The following is a 21,544-nucleotide window of genomic DNA, read 5'->3' as shown; positions in this document are numbered from 1 at the left end:
TCGAAGTAGGGAAGCGGTTGAGATTGGTCTAATCTTTTATCCATGAACCTATAATTTCGATGACGCCAAATTGTTTCAGTTACGATTGTTTCTAATATTAATTAGCGAGTATGTTTAATAGCGTAAAATTAATTTGCAATCTATGAATCAAATCTTCATCCCACTCAACAGTGTGGCCTTGGCTGTGTTAAGATTTGCGATGTTTCCCAATCTCCAAGAGCGTCTGTATCTCTCTCACTAAACGCCAGAAAACTCTATAGAACAAAATTTCTCAAAGTTTCCGTGGCAACTTTTTTTTTATATTGAAGTCAGATCGTTTTGAACCGAACCGTCAAACATAAATTCTCCGTCTTAGAAATGCTTGCGAACCTATTCCGGGTCATGACAAATTGATCCAGGTGCTCTAAAATCGCCTGAGTTCTGCATCGATCGTTTCTTTGGCCTTAACAAAGCAATAATTTACTAACAATTATATATTGTATTTATGGTAAACCAATTTTTCATTGCAAATTCGCCTCAAAATTATTCTTTACTGCTTGGTATATTCAGCGATTTTTTGCACAACCACCAAACGTATAAAACTCTTTTACTTATTATTTCATTTAATATATTGCATTGAACAAAAATATGAAATTTATTAATATCGACAATGCAAAAAAAATGAATTAAGTATTAGGATATTGGTGAACTATTCGTAATACTGTTTTGAAGGACCAAGGTGTGATATAATTCTGTATTTCAAATCTTCCTCTGTGTTGTTTTGATTGCTGGTCATTTGATTTCACTGAATTATCTAAAGCATAATATAGTGAAATTTGTGATACGATGTAATCTTATCTTAAGCAAAATACCCACCTTATGATTTAGTAGAAACACTATCGTCACTCTCAAAATCATCCTGTGTAGATAGACACAAACATAATATATTTATCCTATTAGGCTTTTATATATATGGGATATGAGCTCTAGTAATGTTTGAAGTGATTCCAATTTTACCTCAATTTTGTAATATCGCTAAAATTATCAGACTAACAATAATTTTGTGAATAAGCTACTCACTTATAACTCTAATACATTTGGATTATACGCTTCTGAAACGAAAGACACACTGAAAATAAATCATTGTCTAATTTCATTTTTTTCATAAATCTTCACCTCACTATATCCTACCGATGGAAAGTTATAAACAAATAATTACTTCGTATAAAGCTTCGTAGTATTTGTCGTCCATTTTCTGATCTTTCTCGGACTGAAAACATTGAAATTAGGTTTATTGTTATGTAAAATCGGCAAAAAAGTTCGCGTTAAAAACATGACACAATAGCACAATAATCTGGGTATGGCTTACAAATTGAAATACTTACAGATGATTTGCATGAATCATCATCGTCACTTTCAAAGTCATCCTAGAAAAAAATATGCAAACCCATTCATATCTTGTGATTTTATTCTAACGCAGTGAAAATGCTAACTGCTAAAATATTGTTTGCAGCATATATGGCAACTTATTCATTAACTGTATATTGCTAAAAGCTGCCATCTGCTTATATACTCCGATATAAAATGTTGTTCACAATTCTTTAAATATTATATTTACATTACAGCACATTTAGTAACACCACGAGGAAAATAACAATTTGACAACTTGATATTATGTTCCAGCGTTACAGCAGAATGTGCAAGGCATTGAATACTTTAATTTCATAATTGAATGGAATTAAAGTAAGTTCTGGACATATAAATCATTTGAACTCAATGTGATGGCCTTTTTTATACCCTCACGTAAAAAACTCCTAATAATTTGATTTGAAGAACTTCTGGTGACTAAAATGATTAAAGTAATTACCTCATAATATGATTCGTCGTATTTGACGTCCATTTCTTGATCTTCTTTGGTCTGAAAATGGTAATAATCAAAGTTTATGTCGTGTAAAACTAGTACAAACAAATAACAAATTATTGTTTCATCCCCAAGTCGCTTTTTAGGCATTCAACTAAAATAAATAAATTTGTTATATATACCTCCTTCTTGTTCTGTTTCAATTCGTATATTTCCTTCACCTCTTTTACTCTATCGTCAGTTTCCTAAAATATTCAACCGAAATATAATCAAAAAATAAATATCTAATCATAATATGAAAAAAAATATTACAAGAGATACATTGGTTTACAAATGAAACGGCTGATAGACAAAATAGCAGATAGCAACGTTGTTGGCATTGAAACAAACTCCACTGGGAAACAGATGACGTGATTTTGAAGCTCTCCCTTCAAGAAGAATGTTTAGCCTAGCTCCTAGTGTTCGTATTTCACTCACAGCACATCAGAAAAGTAGAGGAAGGTTGAAAACCATTGCTCTTACAGAATATTGGAATACTTATATGTGGTTCTTATGAATTTCGAAAATATTTTCGTAAAAAAAAAGTTAATTTCTACCGCTGATGTAGAATCTCGTCGAGGTATGTCGTGGATTGGCTTCAGTTTTTCTTTTCCAGTGGAATTTTTCTTATGAACAAAATACGTTTTGTTAACAATTACCTTAATCTCTGGTTTAATATATCATTATCATTAGATTGAAAAAATACTGTGACTATAACATGTACGTCAAAATATCTAAACACGAAAATTTACAGCGAGATTTGCATTAACTGAAGTAACCCAACATCAAATCCTCTGAGTGGATGAGAAACAATTCACAAAGGATTGAAAGTTTCAAATTTCACTAATTCTTGCTATTGATTTTGCGCGCTTCGGAATCTTGCTTTTAATTCCTGTAGTTAGAGGACGCCGTATAAAACAAATACTAACCAATGATTTTCTCAAATCTTCATCGTGACTCTCATCCTGAAAAAATAATTATGAGAATTTCTTCAATATAAGGATTCTCCATTGAAAATCATTCGATCAGTGTAAAAAATAAACGGACCGATAGAATATAAATGAACAAACAAATGCCAAAGTAACTGTTATCCGTTCCCCATATACTTCTGCTGTCCCAGCTGATTCATTGTTCTACATTGAGTTGCTTTAGATTTAGTTCAATATTGTAAATATTTAGTTTGCACCAGATTGCACATATTTAGGATTCAATGTGACATTTATGATATTTACTTCATAGTCAGCTTCGTAATTATGGTCGTCCAGTTTCGAAACCACTTCGGCCTGAAAATAAAAACCAATTTAGTGAATATATAATGACTAATTAGTGAATATATATGGAAGCAATTTGAGGAAAATGTTATCAAATATTTTTATCGAGTGATTACGGAAATCGACATAATTATTAGAAATGTAATGTCCCCTAGGTTCTAGCTATATTTTCTCAATGCGTATCCTCTGCCCAAATGCGTACTAAAACAATTTTTTACCTTTGGTTTTCCATTTGTAACTCCGCAAGTCTGTGTTGATTTGTTGTCAAATTTCTGAAGAAAAAAAAACACAAAATTAAATTGTTACACTAACAACATAGTGACTCGATGTATGTGCTACGCCCCATGAAAATAAAAATTGTATACATCTCCTACCTTAGTTCTGTGTCGATCTCTCTTGTCTGTTGTCTGTAAGAAGAATTTGTATAAGTAAACATGAACCCTATATAATCGATTATAGCAATGTTTAGGAATGATAGTTGGCAGTTTGGTAGAGTTTCATGCTGGATTGTATGTTATTCAAACCACCCCCTTAACCCACGTATGATCTGTATAGTTGAAGGCCGGTATAATTTCTACTGAGATAAATATTCAAGTTTAAAGCGAAATAAAAAGTTATAAATAAAACTTAATAAATATTTAACCTCAATTTAATCCGATGAGAATTTGTAATGCAGTATACATGCTCAGTGCTCACTGGCAAACGGTTGGATCAAAATAAACAATGTTTATCTCCGATTAAAAAATCTTAAGAAAGTTAGTGATATTATTGTTATCATATCAGTTACAAAATGTTACGACATCAAATTGGATTTTACCCGTTTCTTTGTAGATCTGAGAAAATTTTGTAGTCTTCTCGCTGTATTAACGAGTGATTTTATCTGCTTTTCTGTCTCACCTATGCTGTCGAATTTGAAGTTGCCGAACGCGTCTCCGATAGAAAAATCTGAAGCAATAAATTTAAATGAAAAACGACTAATAATATTATCATATAAATTTGAGATCATGTGAAATATTTTATGTAAGCTCTCCACTACAGAAAAAATGATTGACAGATAAGCCAAGACTTTCTATGTATACCTCTGTGGCATATATTTTCAGCTGGTTTCACTGTTTTCACTGGTTCAGAACTACCACTTCTTTTCACATTTAGTTGGTTCTGTTTTTCGTTGACATACTTCAAGCTTTTTTCGAACCATAATTTTGCCGAAACAATTGATTCCAAACCGCGCATTAATAATTTCTTCTGGTCTTCTAATTGTTTCATAAATTTCATCTGCAAAAATGTTAATGATTGAGGTAATGAATTATTTGCATTTATTTAAGAAATCACGCCAGACAACAACTAAACAACTTTGGCGTCTTTGGATACGTACGTACCAAATCGTCGTCTATTCCTGCTGTAACTGCGTTGAGTTGAATCTTTGTGTCCAGTTCTTCGAGCGACAGACAAGGCTGCGGTAATATTCCAGTGGTAATGGATGGAACAGAGTTTGGTGGCGGCGTGACTTGCTGCACTCCCATGGTCTTAGAATCTAACATAATTGAAAACATACATACCGTATATATAATTTTATTAGGTCTATACATAATCATAATCATCCCACGCAAATTATCTATAGACGAAGATTTCAGATATGCAGTTGTGTGTCGATGACAAACATAATAACAGCGAAAACATGGGAGTTGACAACACGATTCTGCCCCCAAAAGGGACAAAACAGAAAAAAGTTTAGCGCGTGCTCAACTGTGGGCAATTATAGTAGACTTACAGTAAAATCAATTTTCACAGATTGAAAATTATATATATATCACAAAACAGAACAAATTAGAATACTTGGAGTAACTGGGGGAGCAACAAATGGATTCTCATTGCCGTGGTCAGTCTCATTTTTCATAATTCCTGTTTTTGAATCACCGTGAGAAGTCGATAATGCAGACGCCAATTCTCCAACATTCATTGTAGAGAGTTTTCCGACGTCGTCACTACTGGTATTTCTGGAATAATATTAATAGCCTGATAGTTTATAGAAAATTATTTTTTATTTATGAGCAAAATGCCATTTTGTAATTAATAAATATCAAAAATCACTTTCGAACTCAATAACTCTTTCTCGGCCTTTGATAAAAAGTTGTGATATTTGCTAATATATCATGGCATGTTTAGCTAATTTTGGCGAAACTCTAACCTTGAGGTTGGCAATGTAACATCGGGTATTACAGGTGGTGGGAAAAGAGCATTGTCCTCTTCTGAAAATTTCATACGGACCTGCTCGTCCCCGGACGTAGATGTTCTGCACAAAAATCATTCATATAAAAGAAAATTTATTTTAATTTCTGAAATAAGATAATTATATTTTTGCACAGATCGCAATCTAAATGAACTGTTAGGCTGCATTTTATCTAAACTATATGTATCATAGAAAAACAAGGCTACTCTCTGAAAGAGGTCGGTAATTGATAGGGCCGATTGTTTACCCGATTCCGGTATGATTCTTTCCATTTTCTTGAATTCCGGTATCGTTCTGAGTCTTATTAGTATTTGGAATCTGTGAACATTAATTATTAAACAACATTCATTCGTGGATTCATGCATTTGGAATTGATGGATGCCAGCAAAGACACGATAGCATCGCACGTTGAATATTTCAGACTGAAACTGATTAGCACAGAGACCAATTCAAACCTAACATTTTACTAACAGTCTAACGAATAGTGGTTGAATAAACATATATCAGACCTTGGGACTTAAATAGAAAGCTTGAACTTGGAAGCGATATGCACCGCGCCATAAAAGATCCAATAAGGTAAAATTGTTATTTTATTTGTGGTATTACGATCATGTTGATTCATCATAACACTATCGCTTGAAGAGGTGGTGATGGTTTTCAGAATGCATATCGATGTAGTGATTTAAAAAATTAAGTTTGAAGTGTTTTGTAAAATAAACCAGATTTCATATATCGCAGAGCGTCATTCGAACCAATAAAAGACGATATATATACCATAATACCTTGTCGGCCCTGTGAGCATCCTCGTCCACGATGTCCACGGTCGACGATTTACGGCATTGAGAGAATGTCTGATATAAGTATTTAACATGAATGAATTGAACTGAGAGTACTCTGTCATATATGGGTATTGTTATACAAAATCAAGGATTTACCCACAAGCATAATATACATGAACACATCATACACATACATTCCAATATATATATTCTATTACTTACAAATTCATCGTGACCACGGTTCTGTTGGTAAAAGTGACTGATATAAAGTATCATGTTGCATGCTTTTACATCAGAAAAATATCCGATAGTATTTTGATTATACAATCATTTATATATAAATAAATCTTTTTTTTTTTGATTACATATCTTCCGGACTCACCAAGACTTTGTTAGCCTTCACCATTCCTCTGCCGAACCATGAAGCAAATGCATATATACAATGCACCGCAGTCAAATAAGATGAAGCTTCATCTTGTTTCTCTTCATCTTGTTTCTGAGAAATTAATTTAACAAAATTGAATAATGTGTTGCGAGAACGTTAATATTCAAGAATGCTTTCTTGATATCATTGAATATGTAAAACGGGCCCGGGGAACTAGATTTAAAACTCCAAGTTTTAAACTTCGCGGGGCCGTTAAATTCCCCGTCATTGGGTGGAGTAGTGATATCAAACCAGAAGTCGAGAGTCGTAATTTCTCCCGGAATAGACACAATTATCATAGCCTACTTCTAACTTTTGTTATCACCTACTCAAAATATGTATTACCAGTCGAGTTAGTAGTCGCTCCTATTCGGGATGGGATTTACTAAAAGCCCAAATAGAAGCAGTGATTCTGTCCTACTCCAAGTACGCGTATTTGATACAAACTTCTCGATTGAGACTCAAAGTAGCACATAAAAGTATGAAAATGCGATTGAGATGGACGATATCCCTTGCGTAACGACTGCAAAATTTCAGTGTTTGAAATTGTAGTGAAACTGTTCACCCTCTACGGGGGGTATAGGAAAATCACTGGTATGGCCATGGAGAACAGCGGCCAATTAAAAAATTGTGGAATATCAGATTGATCTTTTAATTGACGAATATTCACGGAGGCGTTGTAGCCTAATTCTTTTATGCGTTTCATACGCATTCTACTCTGAAAAAGGATTATAGTACTGATAAAACCTTTACTTCAGCGATTTTCCGGATAGAAGATAGATATATATAAATATTATGAAAGTGATGTTGACACAGTCAAGTGATCTGTTCACTGAAGTTGTTCAAACTCTGGGTTCTTACGCTTCTTTTCAGCTTCTACACTCTGCTTCATCATGCCGAGCCACCAACGTTCGCGTTCGGTTCACATATAACTTACTGGTTTGTTAGTGTTCGATAAGTTTGAAGACATTCTGATGTTCACGAAATTTTTATGTTTATTTCGATGTGAAACCTCAGATTTCGTTACATAAAAAAAGCAATAAATCACAAGGAATTAATATCATTGGATTTTCATTACCGCCATTGCTGATGAACGAGCGTGTTTAAAGGCTCAGTCGACACTCAAAGAGCAAAAGCTGCACACGCGAGAAAGAGAAAGCAGCGGATTTCTAATCCGTCGTGATGGGTTCAAACTTTGAAAAGTCTTGAGAATTTTTGAAAAAATCATGGAGAGCAAAAATTGTAAGAATCTGTAGCCAATTCTTTTTGTTGAATTTCACAAATTTTGTATGGTAAATATTTTTATTGGGAAAACTCAACTACGACATGGAAAGCAATTCATTTGATTGTTATATAGGCCGCCTTGATTCTGTTTTGATGTTGAAATATAAATTTGCTTGCTAATCCGTCCTAACACATAGTCATGTCAGACAGTGACGTATCTAGGGTATCTTCATTACTATTTTTATCAGTGTTTCCCTGTCTGATTTGACTCGTGAGCATTTGATAAATATTCAGACTACTGCTCGCTATCTTGGAAAGATCTCTCGTGATTGGAGGAGGTGAGCTTTACTTAGGCTTACCATACGTCCCGCTTTAGGCGGGACAGTCCCGCTTTTTAGCGTGTTGTCCCGCCGTCCCGACAAGTCAGCCAAAAGTCCCGCTTTGGCGTTCAGTTCAGCCATCCACCATAATACACGAACATTATCAATTAACATGTTTTTGTTACTGTTGTTGCTGTGCAGCGCAGCGCTAGCCCACTTGCTGGAGGTAAATTCGTTATTTTGTTTGTTTCGTTGTTTCCCGTAACGTATAACATGTAAAATCAATAGTAGCCTAATTGGTCTTGTTCTGACGTTTACGTGAATGTAACATTGAACAAAGTCTTTTTGACAAAGGCGTTATCTACAGAAAAGCATGCTTGGGTGAATAAGTAAATTCTCAATGCTTGAAAAACGGCAGGCTATCCTTATTCCTTTTGCTGTACATAAAAAATCTAAATTCGAATTATTTGTATCATTAACGTCAATTCCTTCCTATTTTTCGAACTGAACCCGATATTTGGACAGAGAATATGCACATGAACTCTCGATAGCAATATGGTCAATGAAGACAGCCGGGATGGCTTTAAATGTAGGCATATGTAGTAAAATCGGAAAATGTAAAGTCACAAAATCACAGCTAAGGGATCGTTGTCTTTGGAGGCGTCCCGCTTTAAAGTCACAAAAATATGGTAACCCTAGCTTTACTAGCATTGGCAACCCACCCCTACTGGTGTTGCACTCGAACTCTGCTTCACAAATGCGGCATATGTACACTTGGCAGTACTTTGAGCCAGAATATAATTTTGAGTCCATCACTTCTTACCAACTTATTTGACTACATTCATTTAGTTAGATCAAAAAATAAGTTAACTCACTTCAGTGGAAGATTTTCTAAATCTTCGCCCTCGCCTCTTTCTCCCGCATGACACCCTGTGTCCTTCGTCGTTGTCTTGGGTAACGATACCCACTTTGTTTCTTTTTAGTGGCATATTAAGCAAGCATGCTGCCAAAAATACCGAATAAAATGTCGACTTAAGCAAAAAGTTACAATTACCCCAAAATTATACACTTATTACGTCACAATAGGATATGGGATGTTTATGCCAATCAACAGTGACATATTTATCAATCATATCTTAAATGTCAGAAGGTTATCTAAGGTTTAGGTTTGAGTTGTGTGAAAAACTTCAGGTAACACACTTCATTGGTCAGCGAAAACAATGAAATATTGTCTTTCTCGGGGAAAAGACAGTCTTTTCAGATTTTAATTCATCTCTTTTTTATTGTTGTGAAAGGGCATTCCTTTTATATTGTGGTCATCTGCTATTTTGATGTAATTTAACTTTTTGTTTGATAATATTGAATCAATTATTTTTTCCTCTTGCCATGGAATTAGCCTAAATTCGTGCAAAGATGATTGAACTTTCTGCTTCGCCGCACACAAAGGTCGCATTGCTACAAGCTTGTAGATTCACCACTTTACGAAGCACAGAAGCAAGGGGGCTCCCGAAGTATGCGAACCAAGATGGCGGACATCGGAATGTAATATGTGTACTAGGTTAGGGTTAGGCCATAATTTTAGGTTTAAATACTACGGGAGGCTCTTGGCTAGTCTTCGAACTGATAATAGGACTAAAATAAGAAAAATTGGAAAAAAATTATCGCCTAACCCTAACCTGTTACCCATGTCACAAAATAGAGAAACGATACCAAGTTTGTGAAAAATGTCCAAGAAATGATTGAGATTCCATACACAGTATAATTCGGTACGGTAGACTACCGTATCCAATTTGGCAATCCTCATAAAATTATTAATATGGTGTGGCAAAACTTTATTTTATTTGTTTCTATATTTTCACTTTTTCAAGTACCGGTAATTGATTTTATGTCTCGGCTTTTTTTTCTGATCTCATCATGTCTCCGTGATTGTGTGTTTTTCTGGTTTGTGTGCGTGCATGCTCTAATTACAGAATTAGTTTTAATACTTTTGGGTGAGCGAACACGTACCGGTACTACTTCTTTTAACAAGACCTTTCCAACTAAAATCTGTACGTTTCAAACGGGAGGCGGACAACTCGAAACTGGGCCGAAGAATGGATAAAAGATGTTTACTTTTTGTTACGATTGATGAATTTAATATGATATTTGAATACTAAACGTTATGGGGAAATTTAATGGATGGAAGGTTTTGTTTTCTTTTTTGTTACGAATAATGAATTTTATTTGAATACTAAACGTTATGGGAAATTTGCTGCATTACATACTTACTCTTCGCAATACTGCGGCCCGTAGATCCTTGAACACCTCCGAAGAAGAGAGTCCACAGATAACTCTTCTTCCTTGAACTGTTCCCAGACACGTTGCACCCTCTCATTGGCTTCCGCATACCTGCCGTTGACACGCCCCACAACGTTCTCTTCCAAAATCTCCACAACGTCCGCCTCTATCCCTATACTTACCTCGTACATTGTTGAGATTAAACTGTAAAAAGACATATTTTTCCGAGTTATACTGTTAAAATGGCGGTGCCAACCTTCCAGATGATTGTTGATTCAACATCAAATCATTGGGAGTCTAGACACTGTTGTATAGCCATGTGTTGTGTTTTGAAAATATTCGGCCAAGTTCTTGAGATCTTGAGTTTGCATCTTTTCTTTCAGTGATTTGAATCTGGACGTAATAAACATAGCTGGTATATAGCACAGCGCCATGACATGCTTGATCAGGTCTCTTGTTCCAGCGTCCCTAAAACAAAATAAAAACATGATGTACAAAGACATATATAAATATGGTTAACCACTCACTTGTTGTATAGGCGAGCCAAATTATTGTGACGCACATTCTTCATGATAGCCTGAGTGAAGTGATATCCATGCACGGAGATTAGATAAGGTGCCAGATCGGTGATAATGAAGCCGCGCACCGAGATTACTGCCTCATTATCGCCGGCCTGACATCTTACAAACGTAAATACTCATTAGCCGAGTTACTCATTACTGAAACGAGGACGACTAACGGTATATTAACTCCACAAAAACTACGCAATTCAAGATGACTACTCCAAATATGTGCAAGAAGGTCAAGCTCACATTCACCAAGAAGACAAAGAAGGGAACGGAGGTATTTAATATTGCACAAAAATTGATTGTGTCAAAATGCCAAAATTGTGTATCAATAATTTTTGAAAAACTATAACATCTCAATTCTTATTTTCTTCATAGCCCTAGTCCTAAGCCAACAAAGCTTCATATTGGAAAACTGACTAAAAATGTCACAAAAGACCATGTTCAAGAGATATTTTCATATTTCGGAAAGGTTAGTATTCATTTCTGTCTGCACATTGACACTTTAGCATGTAGGTCAATATCACAATATCTTTTTATAATATACTCAAAACATTGATTCTTACTTCGAGCACACAATCATAGAAACCCTTTTATGATTCACCTGTACGTGAATATGTTATATATATTATTGAATTTGAGGTACAGACATTGCTTTTTCTCCCATAGGTCAAAAATGTTGATTTTCCCATGAATCGTCCAAATGCCCCTCCTCGATGTGTTGCATATGTTGAGTATGAAACTCATGAAGAGGCGCAAAAAGCACTCAAGTACATGGATGGGGATGGGGGGCAAGTTGATGGACAAGAAATTTCTATACAAGCAGTACTGCCTTTAAGAAGAAGACCGATGCCTAGGAGGTGAATACCTTATAATCACTGGTGTTAGATAGTTATGTTTAGTTAGTATTTAGTTTTTTGCTAAAATCGCACATTCTTGCAAACTGTTGTCTTCATATTCCATGCAATTGTATTACAGGAGAACACCACCACCGTTAATGAGAGGTCCTTGGTACCCACCACCACCCCCTCCTATGTGGCGAAGATCCCAACCAAGGATGCCAATGAGAAGGTAAAATAATTGAGTAAAGAAATTTGAATATAGAAAACAAAAGTTGGTCAAGCATTGTCTGTTTGGTTCACGAAATGGTACCATATATGCCTAAAAGAATTTAAGATCGAGTTTAATATAAGCTGCCTTAGGTATAAAGGTAGGCTTACCTAGGGGGGGGGGGGCAATATAGAGTAATTTACTATTCTAGAATACTTAAAATCGAATCCAGAATACCGAATCCTATTCTATTTTCATTGTTATTTAAATATGGGAATTTTCCCACCATATTGATGGATTACAATTTGAAAATAGCAAAATTGATCGGATTTTACTTTTACTCGGAAATTAATTTTTGCCTTGATTTGTTCAGAATTTATGTGATTCCTAAATACTTACAATAAAATAAATAAATACATTTTACACTTTATTACAAATTGTAAAATACAAATTATATGTATGAAAAAACATTGAATCATTATTAATGTGAGAGCGCAGAAAACACACAGGTCAGACCGAGGCCACTGCAATTTATGCGGTGTACTTGGTAGGGCGCGTTGATTAATGGTGGAAACTAAATTTAACGACTATCAAGTATGTCAAATCTTAATTCTCGTTATATATCTACCCAGACTTAACGATACGCGTTGCATAATGTTCACCAATAGTTAAGGCCGGTATGAGAACTGTGAACTTCCTTTTTTTTACTTTATCGTTTACTAAAATAGCGCCCGACACTTGACCAAACATGTGTCGAGCTTGGACGATAGGAACAGACAGGTTCATCGGCGACTCGAAGTTTGAAAAATGTGTATTTTATTGAGAGTACAAAAGAAATGTAACAAAACGCCACGTTCTGCATTATAACTTTGTATTGTTGGAAGCGTCGTAAACAGTTAAATTTGATCTAAATTTAATCGCTAGTAATGATTTTAACATCTAACGTAGGGTGCATATCGTTTTCCGGGGGAACTCGAAGGCTGCGAGAGTCATTTAATTTAAAATGAAGAATGTTTCACGTATTCCAAAAATTTAAGATTGTTGCAAACATGTAATCGAAATAATAAATATCAATAATATCAATAATAAATATTAATATTAGCGAACTAGATAGTAAAAAAACGCAAAAATGGTGCAATAACGCGGTCTTCGCGTTATGGATATGCAAGCTGGGTTTAACGGTGTTTGATGTCTGTGGTTTTTGCAGGTTCTTTGCGGGAAAACACACAAGTATGATCAAACGAGAGAGATTTTGTCGTGAGAGAATACGATCGTCGCTGATTAATAAATTAGAAATCCAAAATACAGAAATTGACTCACGGCGTCGAAAAGGCGGAAACCGAATCCTGCTATCGGATCCTTTTGGATTCGAATACTTCAGGATTTGGTATTCTGCTTTGCCCATCCCTATATAGGCTTACCATATATATAAAAAAAAACGGGATAGTGCGGATTTGACAAACATTGGTCCGATTCAGAGACTTAGTAGTATAGTAATATTCAACTCGTATATGAATATTAGTAATATTCAAATAATTGGAAAACGTGCACAGTGCACTTCCTTTTCAGCATTTTGAATAGTTTAGCAGCATTACAGCTAATTTTTGATGCTATGTTGAATTGACGTATTGCATTATGTATAATAATTATAACATACCAATATAGTACAGTAGTTCCCAACCTCGTCAAATTCGCCTATTTTGGAACTTTATTCCTTTATTTACATTTTATTTCTTTATTTACATTTTATTGATATTAAGTGAAGTATTTGTGACTGCCATACTGCATGACCGAGACATGTCTACCGGCCGGGGCGCTGGGACAGCTTGTCAAAATTTGGACTGTCCCAGCTAAACCGGGATGTACAGTAAGTCTGCATATATGGCCAAATCAAAAAATATTCTTATATTAATAATCCTTTGATCCTTTGTGCCGAAACCACGTCAAGTTGGGCATTAAGGGTACGGTAACTAATAAGGCAACAATATTCAAAATGGTTCTCTGGTCTCCACCAAGACGACGGTCACCACCAAGAAGACGTCGACAAAGATCAAGCTCAAGTGATTCGCGTTGAAAATTTTCCATCTGATAACAACAACAGTCGAATTTTTCGGGCGATTTTATAATTCAAGATGTCTTACAGAATGTTAGCGCTGTGCCAGTCTGCAGAGAATGGAAGGATGTGAACTTTTTTTTATCATTTTTCATTTTATTGGGTCTAGTGTATTAAAATTGAATAATATTGAATGTGAAACATTTTTTTCTGGTTATTTCATTAAACAAATATGACGGTGGTTCCAGTCTCGATACAAAGTGCTGCTTTATCGCTACGAAATAATACAACCCGCCAGGAAGGTGGTGGTTTTCAACTTTTTTCAATTTCGAGCGGGAAAACCTTGAAATTAATTTGGGGTCCGCTTATACGCGCATAACTCTAATTGTACCAAAGGGTCTGCATTGTTTCTATGTCATGCCTTGTCCAAATAGAATAATATGGTATTCCGTGATGAAGGATGAGAAGAACACACATAATTTGAAACAAGGACCTATATAAGAAAATGCCTCGCATGCTACCTACTTAAACAAAAAACATTGCCTCTATCGATGACTGACTTTAAATTTAAATACTAGTTTTGCATAGCTTCTCAAATCACTTTCACGTAGGAAGATTAGATTCGAATTTTTTTTTGAAAGCAAGCAAAACCAAATGAAACGCTGAGTACTTAAAATTCCGTGTGCTGAGCTGTTGAATGGATCAAGACCAAAAAAAACGAATGTCAACAAAACAAAAGATTTGCCAGGATACGCCGGCATCTTGACGTAGCCTAGTTTTCTTTCATCCATTAGCACACTGGTTCTCAACCTTGGGCCATAGAATCATTTTCAAGTGGGCCACAAGCCTATTAAAAATTACTACAGTTATTGAAAAGTTTGGTTTCATTTGTGTCATTATGATCAAATTTTTATGGTGGTAGCAATGAATGATGCTGCTGCTTCTCATTCTAATTATTAAAATGAAAGTATTTATTTTTGCAAAAACGAGTCTCGTTTCTCTTGTAGTTTTTCCCTTGCATGAGAAAGTTAGTGGGCCACAGAATTTTCATGCAACGAAAGTGGGCCACGAAAGAAAAAAAGGTTGAGAACCACTGATTATTGATTAGCACAAAAGACGGTACTGCATAATTAATTACAGAAACGACTTGTGTACACGACTATTTATACGAAAGGCCCTCGCCCTTCAAACGTTATGAACCTTTCCCCAAGCATCGACTTCCTTGTTTACTTCGTGACATTGGCCAATCAGCAAGATGCAAAAAGTGACGTAACAATGCTCCCTTTTCGCATCCGCTCAGATACTTTTCTCACTCAGACATATTTTCAAGCGTGGTCGTAAACATTACCTCGTTTTCGCGTTTTTGAACCCTATTCGTTAGTTTTCAGTCGTGTTTCGGAAACTTAAATATAAATCAGATAATTCAATAATCACTCTGTCCTCCTAGGAGTTTTAATTTAATTGCAGTAATAAAAAATTAGTGTAAAAATAGCTAGGCTAAAATTCTTTACCGGTACTTTGAAAAAACAGATTGTTGTATGCGATGAATCATAATGATGGTTTGAAACACTTACCCCAACTCGTAAAGCACTCTTACAATAGCCCCGAAAATTTTGCAATGGTAAAGTATGGGAAGAATTTTTCGGGTGTCAAAGGTCGGGGAAAGGTCCATATAGTCGGGCGCATGAGTGCAAGTCCACGCTCTTCACTGATAGTCCTCAGTTTAGCGGTATATTAGTCGTTGGTTTAGCAGGTCACCCCTGCTGCAGGGCTTCCACTCTGTCAGATGATACGAACAAGGCCTTTTGTTAGTGGGAATGAAATTCTAGAATCTAGGTTATGATGTTAGCTTCTTCGACATCTAATATTCCTTTTTACAGTATTATGTAATACAATAAACTTTGTATGAATCTGTTTCGTTAATTTTCATTAAATTCAATAACTTCATATTTGGGTTGGTAGCATAGAAGTCTTATTGGCTGTGTAGGGCTGACGAAATAGGGTCATCGAGTCAAATTAGGGGTGACGAAATACGGTCGGTGCGTGTCAGATTAAGGGTGGCGAAATACGGTCGGTGCGAAGAAACCTTAATGATTTGATCTCCGCATGCCAGAATAGTAGCATCACGTTTTGAACTGGACATATATAATACCAAACATAGCGTATATATATTCCGGTAATTTTATGAAAAATATATATGTATCATAGTTCAAAGTGGTTTTGTATTTGAACTTAATTTACCACAATTATCTTTTTACTTTTTAGATAGATATTACAGCGATATTGGACGTCTAATTATCAATACATTTAAATCAAGTATAGAGGTGACGAAATGCGTAGTTGTGTGTCAAAATGGACGTGACGAAATAGGGTCGTCAAGTCAAATTAGGGATAGCCAGATACGGTTGTTGCGTGTCAGATTAGGGGTGACGAAATACGGCCGTTGCGTGGTGTCAGGTTAGGGGTGACAGAATACGGCCGAGGCGTGTCAGAATGTAGATGGCAAAATATGACTGAGCGTGTCAAATTATCGTAAATCTGGCAGTAGGATGCCGGTACGCAATCAGTGACAGCGAGCTGGATGAAATCAAGGATCACTAAAATTTGAAAATGAAATTCGCCGAGTATTTATATGTTTATTGTAGCAATTGAGCCTCTGTTAAGTACTACTATCAACCTAAATAAAGATGTGAGGGTATACCGGTAGTGACGCCAGGAAATAGATATAGAATTAAATAGAAATTATTTATTAAATCGGCGATGGCAAACAAACCTTGAAAAGGTATTGGATATTATGATTCATGAAATGGTGCATGCATTTGGTGTTTTATTGCATGAATGAGGAACCGATCACGGACCAAAATTTCGGAAAAGAGCACGCCGTATTGTAAAAACAGTCAACGCTCAAAGGAACAATCTTCTCTCGGAACTTCGCGCCCGACATGTAACACTCAATGAAATTCAAAAAGTCAAAAACGGAGGCACAGTTCGGAGGCCAACGTTATGAAATACATCTTCATATTTATTATCTTGTAGTACAATGTTGCCTGAAATACGTTTGTGTTCGTCGGGAGCTTTAAAACAAGATATGAAAAACGAATAACAGAATATTTTACGGTAAGTTATATGATATGGTACCGGTACCAATATCAAAAGCATGAAACAGTGAAAGCATTGCCTCGGTCTTACTACAAACTGAATACCGGTACAGGCAAAACACCACAAACGGCGCAGAACAGAGGAAATGCTGCAATACGTGATATTACGTCAATAAATTGATAATAAATATTTTTTAAGGAAAAAGTAGTGGCCTTTAGCCGCGAGACGAGGCCGTTCATCTTTCAGTTCTGCAGCACACATAAGGCTGTAAGGGATTAGGATTTTTTACAGGATAATTTAATTATAGAAACAATAAACCACATACCGTATTTGCTCGTTTAATAGCCCAGGCGCTTATTTTTCGGGTGTCAAAGGTCGGGGAAAGGTCCATATAGTCGGGCGCATGAGTGCAAGTCCACGCTCTTCACTGATAGTCCTCAGTTTAGCGGTATATTAGTCGTTGGTTTAGCAGGTCACCCCTGCTGCAGGGCTTCCACTCTGTCAGATGATACGAACAAGGCCTTTTGTTAGTGGGAATGAAATTCTAGAATCTAGGTTATGATGTTAGCTTCTTCGACATCTAATATTCCTTTTTACAGTATTATGTAATACAATAAACTTTGTATGAATCTGTTTCGTTAATTTTCATTAAATTCAATAACTTCATATTTGGGTTGGTAGCATAGAAGTCTTATTGGCTGTGTAGGGCTGACGAAATAGGGTCATCGAGTCAAATTAGGGGTGACGAAATACGGTCGGTGCGTGTCAGATTAAGGGTGGCGAAATACGGTCGGTGCGAAGAAACCTTAATGATTTGATCTCCGCATGCCAGAATAGTAGCATCACGTTTTGAACTGGACATATATAATACCAAACATAGCGTATATATATTCCGGTAATTTTATGAAAAATATATATGTATCATAGTTCAAAGTGGTTTTGTATTTGAACTTAATTTACCACAATTATCTTTTTACTTTTTAGATAGATATTACAGCGATATTGGACGTCTAATTATCAATACATTTAAATCAAGTATAGAGGTGACGAAATGCGTAGTTGTGTGTCAAAATGGACGTGACGAAATAGGGTCGTCAAGTCAAATTAGGGATAGCCAGATACGGTTGTTGCGTGTCAGATTAGGGGTGACGAAATACGGCCGTTGCGTGGTGTCAGGTTAGGGGTGACAGAATACGGCCGAGGCGTGTCAGAATGTAGATGGCAAAATATGACTGAGCGTGTCAAATTATCGTAAATCTGGCAGTAGGATGCCGGTACGCAATCAGTGACAGCGAGCTGGATGAAATCAAGGATCACTAAAATTTGAAAATGAAATTCGCCGAGTATTTATATGTTTATTGTAGCAATTGAGCCTCTGTTAAGTACTACTATCAACCTAAATAAAGATGTGAGGGTATACCGGTAGTGACGCCAGGAAATAGATATAGAATTAAATAGAAATTATTTATTAAATCGGCGATGGCAAACAAACCTTGAAAAGGTATTGGATATTATGATTCATGAAATGGTGCATGCATTTGGTGTTTTATTGCATGAATGAGGAACCGATCACGGACCAAAATTTCGGAAAAGAGCACGCCGTATTGTAAAAACAGTCAACGCTCAAAGGAACAATCTTCTCTCGGAACTTCGCGCCCGACATGTAACACTCAATGAAATTCAAAAAGTCAAAAACGGAGGCACAGTTCGGAGGCCAACGTTATGAAATACATCTTCATATTTATTATCTTGTAGTACAATGTTGCCTGAAATACGTTTGTGTTCGTCGGGAGCTTTAAAACAAGATATGAAAAACGAATAACAGAATATTTTACGGTAAGTTATATGATATGGTACCGGTACCAATATCAAAAGCATGAAACAGTGAAAGCATTGCCTCGGTCTTACTACAAACTGAATACCGGTACAGGCAAAACACCACAAACGGCGCAGAACAGAGGAAATGCTGCAATACGTGATATTACGTCAATAAATTGATAATAAATATTTTTTAAGGAAAAAGTAGTGGCCTTTAGCCGCGAGACGAGGCCGTTCATCTTTCAGTTCTGCAGCACACATAAGGCTGTAAGGGATTAGGATTTTTTACAGGATAATTTAATTATAGAAACAATAAACCACATACCGTATTTGCTCGTTTAATAGCCCAGGCGCTTATTTTTTTAAGCATACTCACTAACCGGGCCCTTATTCAAGCAGGGGCGCTTGTTATTTTTAAAGTAAAATGACACACAAAAATACCGGTAGATAAGATCGATCGTTACAAAACTTTTACACCGGGCGGGTATTCAAGCACCGGCCCTTATTTATTTTCATGTCCTGTTCACACGGGCGGCTATTCAAAGGGCCCTTAATCAAGACCGGGCGTTAAAACGAGCATTTACGGAAGTGTATTATTCATTAAAAATAATCACAACCAACAGTAAATAAAACAACTTTTACGAACATTTTTAGGTTTTTTTCTGTTATTTATAGCCGATATAAATATCGGCTGTTTACTGCCGATATGATATATCGGCAAACACGCAATATCAGGCCGATATATCGGTTGAGCTCTAATCCTGAGGGAGTGTGACAATAAAGATTCATGCCTCCAGTCTCAACGTGAATTGAAATACCAAAGGATACAAGTCACAACTGTAGTTTGAAATTCTACCGGTAGGCCTACCTGGTAGTCTACCTCAGGGTGGTTCAAGGTTGTTAGATTGAAGGACCGCAAAAACTTTTGAGGAGGTCTCGCGGGCCGCAAGTCGGAGAAAGCCCAAAAATGATCGAAATATCGCGAGTTTACCTACTTTTAATTTAATAAACAACGAGAGTTTACCGTTCTAATCAGACTATTATTATGTTGCATGGGTGGCGTTCTTCTAAAGAAGATATATAAAACCTTCAGTTATATTAAAGTTAATTCCCGAGAATTACGGTTGTATTTTGCGCATCTCGCGTTTAATGTCGCTTCAAATTATATTCTTCCGTGACAGGAATTACTTGAAATCAAACCAGCCACTGTGTGATGGGCAAGGAAATACGTTTCCGCCGTGTTTTCCTTATGTCACTTTTCTTGCGACACTCATTTTATTACGAATTGTTATATTGAGTATATATGAGTCATTTAAAAACTTGCAGCGTGAGCAAGCTTAGTGCCATCGTCAAATACCAACCAAGTCCGTCTAAGTTGGTATTTCGAGACCTAGCTAAAAAAAATCGATTGCGCGGCCCCAGTTGGAATAGCTAAAAAAAGCTCAAAACCGTTCCGCCATTCGATACGAATATACGCTAAAATTGTTCTGTTAGCCGCACGGAATGTATCAGCATGACAGGACCACCCTAGTCTTCCTTATCAAAAAACTACCGACTTCGCTGACCACTAGATCGTTGAAATGCGATCGTGGAACCGCCACGAAGTGTAAATAGTTCATTGGTTCAATTGTTAAAGAGAAAAGAATTTTTTTAAAACAAAAATGCAGCAACAAGGAGAATACTAGAAAGAAAAAACAACAGCAATTTAAGAAAACGACTCATAGGCCCATTTCGTTTCCAATAAATAACTTTCAGTGTTTATTTTAATAAAGAAGGTTAATATTATGATACTTGAAGACGAATAATAAGCGAACATTTCAAAGTTTGAGTCGTTTGGTGAATATTTTAATAAACACCGATCAACTATATAAAATTCTGCTCTAAAATTTCTGTGGTGCCCCTCTTTGCCTGGTGCCCTAAGCACGTGCTTATGGGCTATTCCAAGTGACACTACAGGACAAGTGACACAACAGAAATTTTGCATGTTGTTGGATGCAATATATTTTCACATTTTCAGCTACATGTTTTGTTTCATTGTCCAATCAGTTGCTTTATTGAATATGTAAAAAATTGCACAAAAGTTACACCCAAGACTTACTTAATAGATAAAAAAAATATAGCGTGACACTACAGGGCGGCAAATCCATCATGCACTAACAAGACGTTGTGTAATGCTGTAAATTTTTGCGATGGTACAGTGGGAGCCCATAATATTTTCTGGTGCAGTAGATGAACTGCCCCTCTATGTGTTGCTCAAGTTACTTAATGTAACACGGTAAATCCATGCCAATAATGTGCATATTGTATGTGACACTACAGGACGTGACACCACAGAACATTTTCCCATTTCGGAATAGCGGCCTCTATCATCTCTTAAAATTCTGGTAATAAATCGTTAAATGGGTGAAGAAATGTCCTACAGCACTGCAAACATTTAAACTTTATTAACTTAAATCCAGTGCGTCAATTCCATATGAAATAACTGTATTACACAATCAAACACTTTGTGTCAGGAATCATCACAAAATATGTCAATTATTCTATGAAGATAGAA

General features: G+C 36.0%; 2 protein-coding genes across 2 annotated transcripts; one reads left to right on the top strand and one right to left on the bottom strand.

Moving 5' to 3' along the window:
• Window positions 1–659: 659 nt before the first annotated feature.
• On the bottom strand, window positions 660–9,212 carry LOC120342943 (uncharacterized). Its single transcript, XM_039412000.2, has 20 exons — window positions 9,003–9,212; window positions 6,542–6,655; window positions 6,163–6,231; window positions 5,628–5,698; window positions 5,339–5,443; window positions 4,987–5,147; window positions 4,530–4,684; window positions 4,230–4,425; window positions 3,968–4,095; window positions 3,525–3,557; window positions 3,369–3,422; window positions 3,112–3,162; window positions 2,809–2,844; window positions 2,437–2,505; window positions 2,023–2,085; window positions 1,847–1,897; window positions 1,365–1,406; window positions 1,199–1,249; window positions 856–898; window positions 660–793 (listed from the first exon to the last, which is right to left on the bottom strand). The coding sequence occupies exons 1-19, from the start codon at window positions 9,114–9,116 to the stop codon at window positions 857–859; spliced, it is 1,605 nt and encodes a 534-aa protein (XP_039267934.2). The 5' UTR covers window positions 9,117–9,212; the 3' UTR covers window positions 660–793; window position 856.
• A 328-nt stretch (window positions 9,213–9,540) lies between these two features.
• Window positions 9,541–14,314, top strand: LOC120343214 (uncharacterized). The gene is made up of 7 exons (XM_078110438.1): window positions 9,541–9,638; window positions 11,206–11,247; window positions 11,349–11,442; window positions 11,640–11,830; window positions 11,949–12,041; window positions 13,353–13,363; window positions 14,024–14,314. The coding sequence occupies exons 1-7, from the start codon at window positions 9,541–9,543 to the stop codon at window positions 14,092–14,094; spliced, it is 600 nt and encodes a 199-aa protein (XP_077966564.1). The 3' UTR covers window positions 14,095–14,314.
• Window positions 14,315–21,544: the final 7,230 nt, after the last annotated feature.

This window comes from Styela clava, chromosome 3 (assembly GCF_964204865.1).
Source record: "Styela clava chromosome 3, kaStyClav1.hap1.2, whole genome shotgun sequence".
Taxonomy (NCBI): domain Eukaryota; kingdom Metazoa; phylum Chordata; class Ascidiacea; order Stolidobranchia; family Styelidae; genus Styela; species Styela clava.
This window is presented reverse-complemented; position numbering and strand designations above follow the sequence as displayed.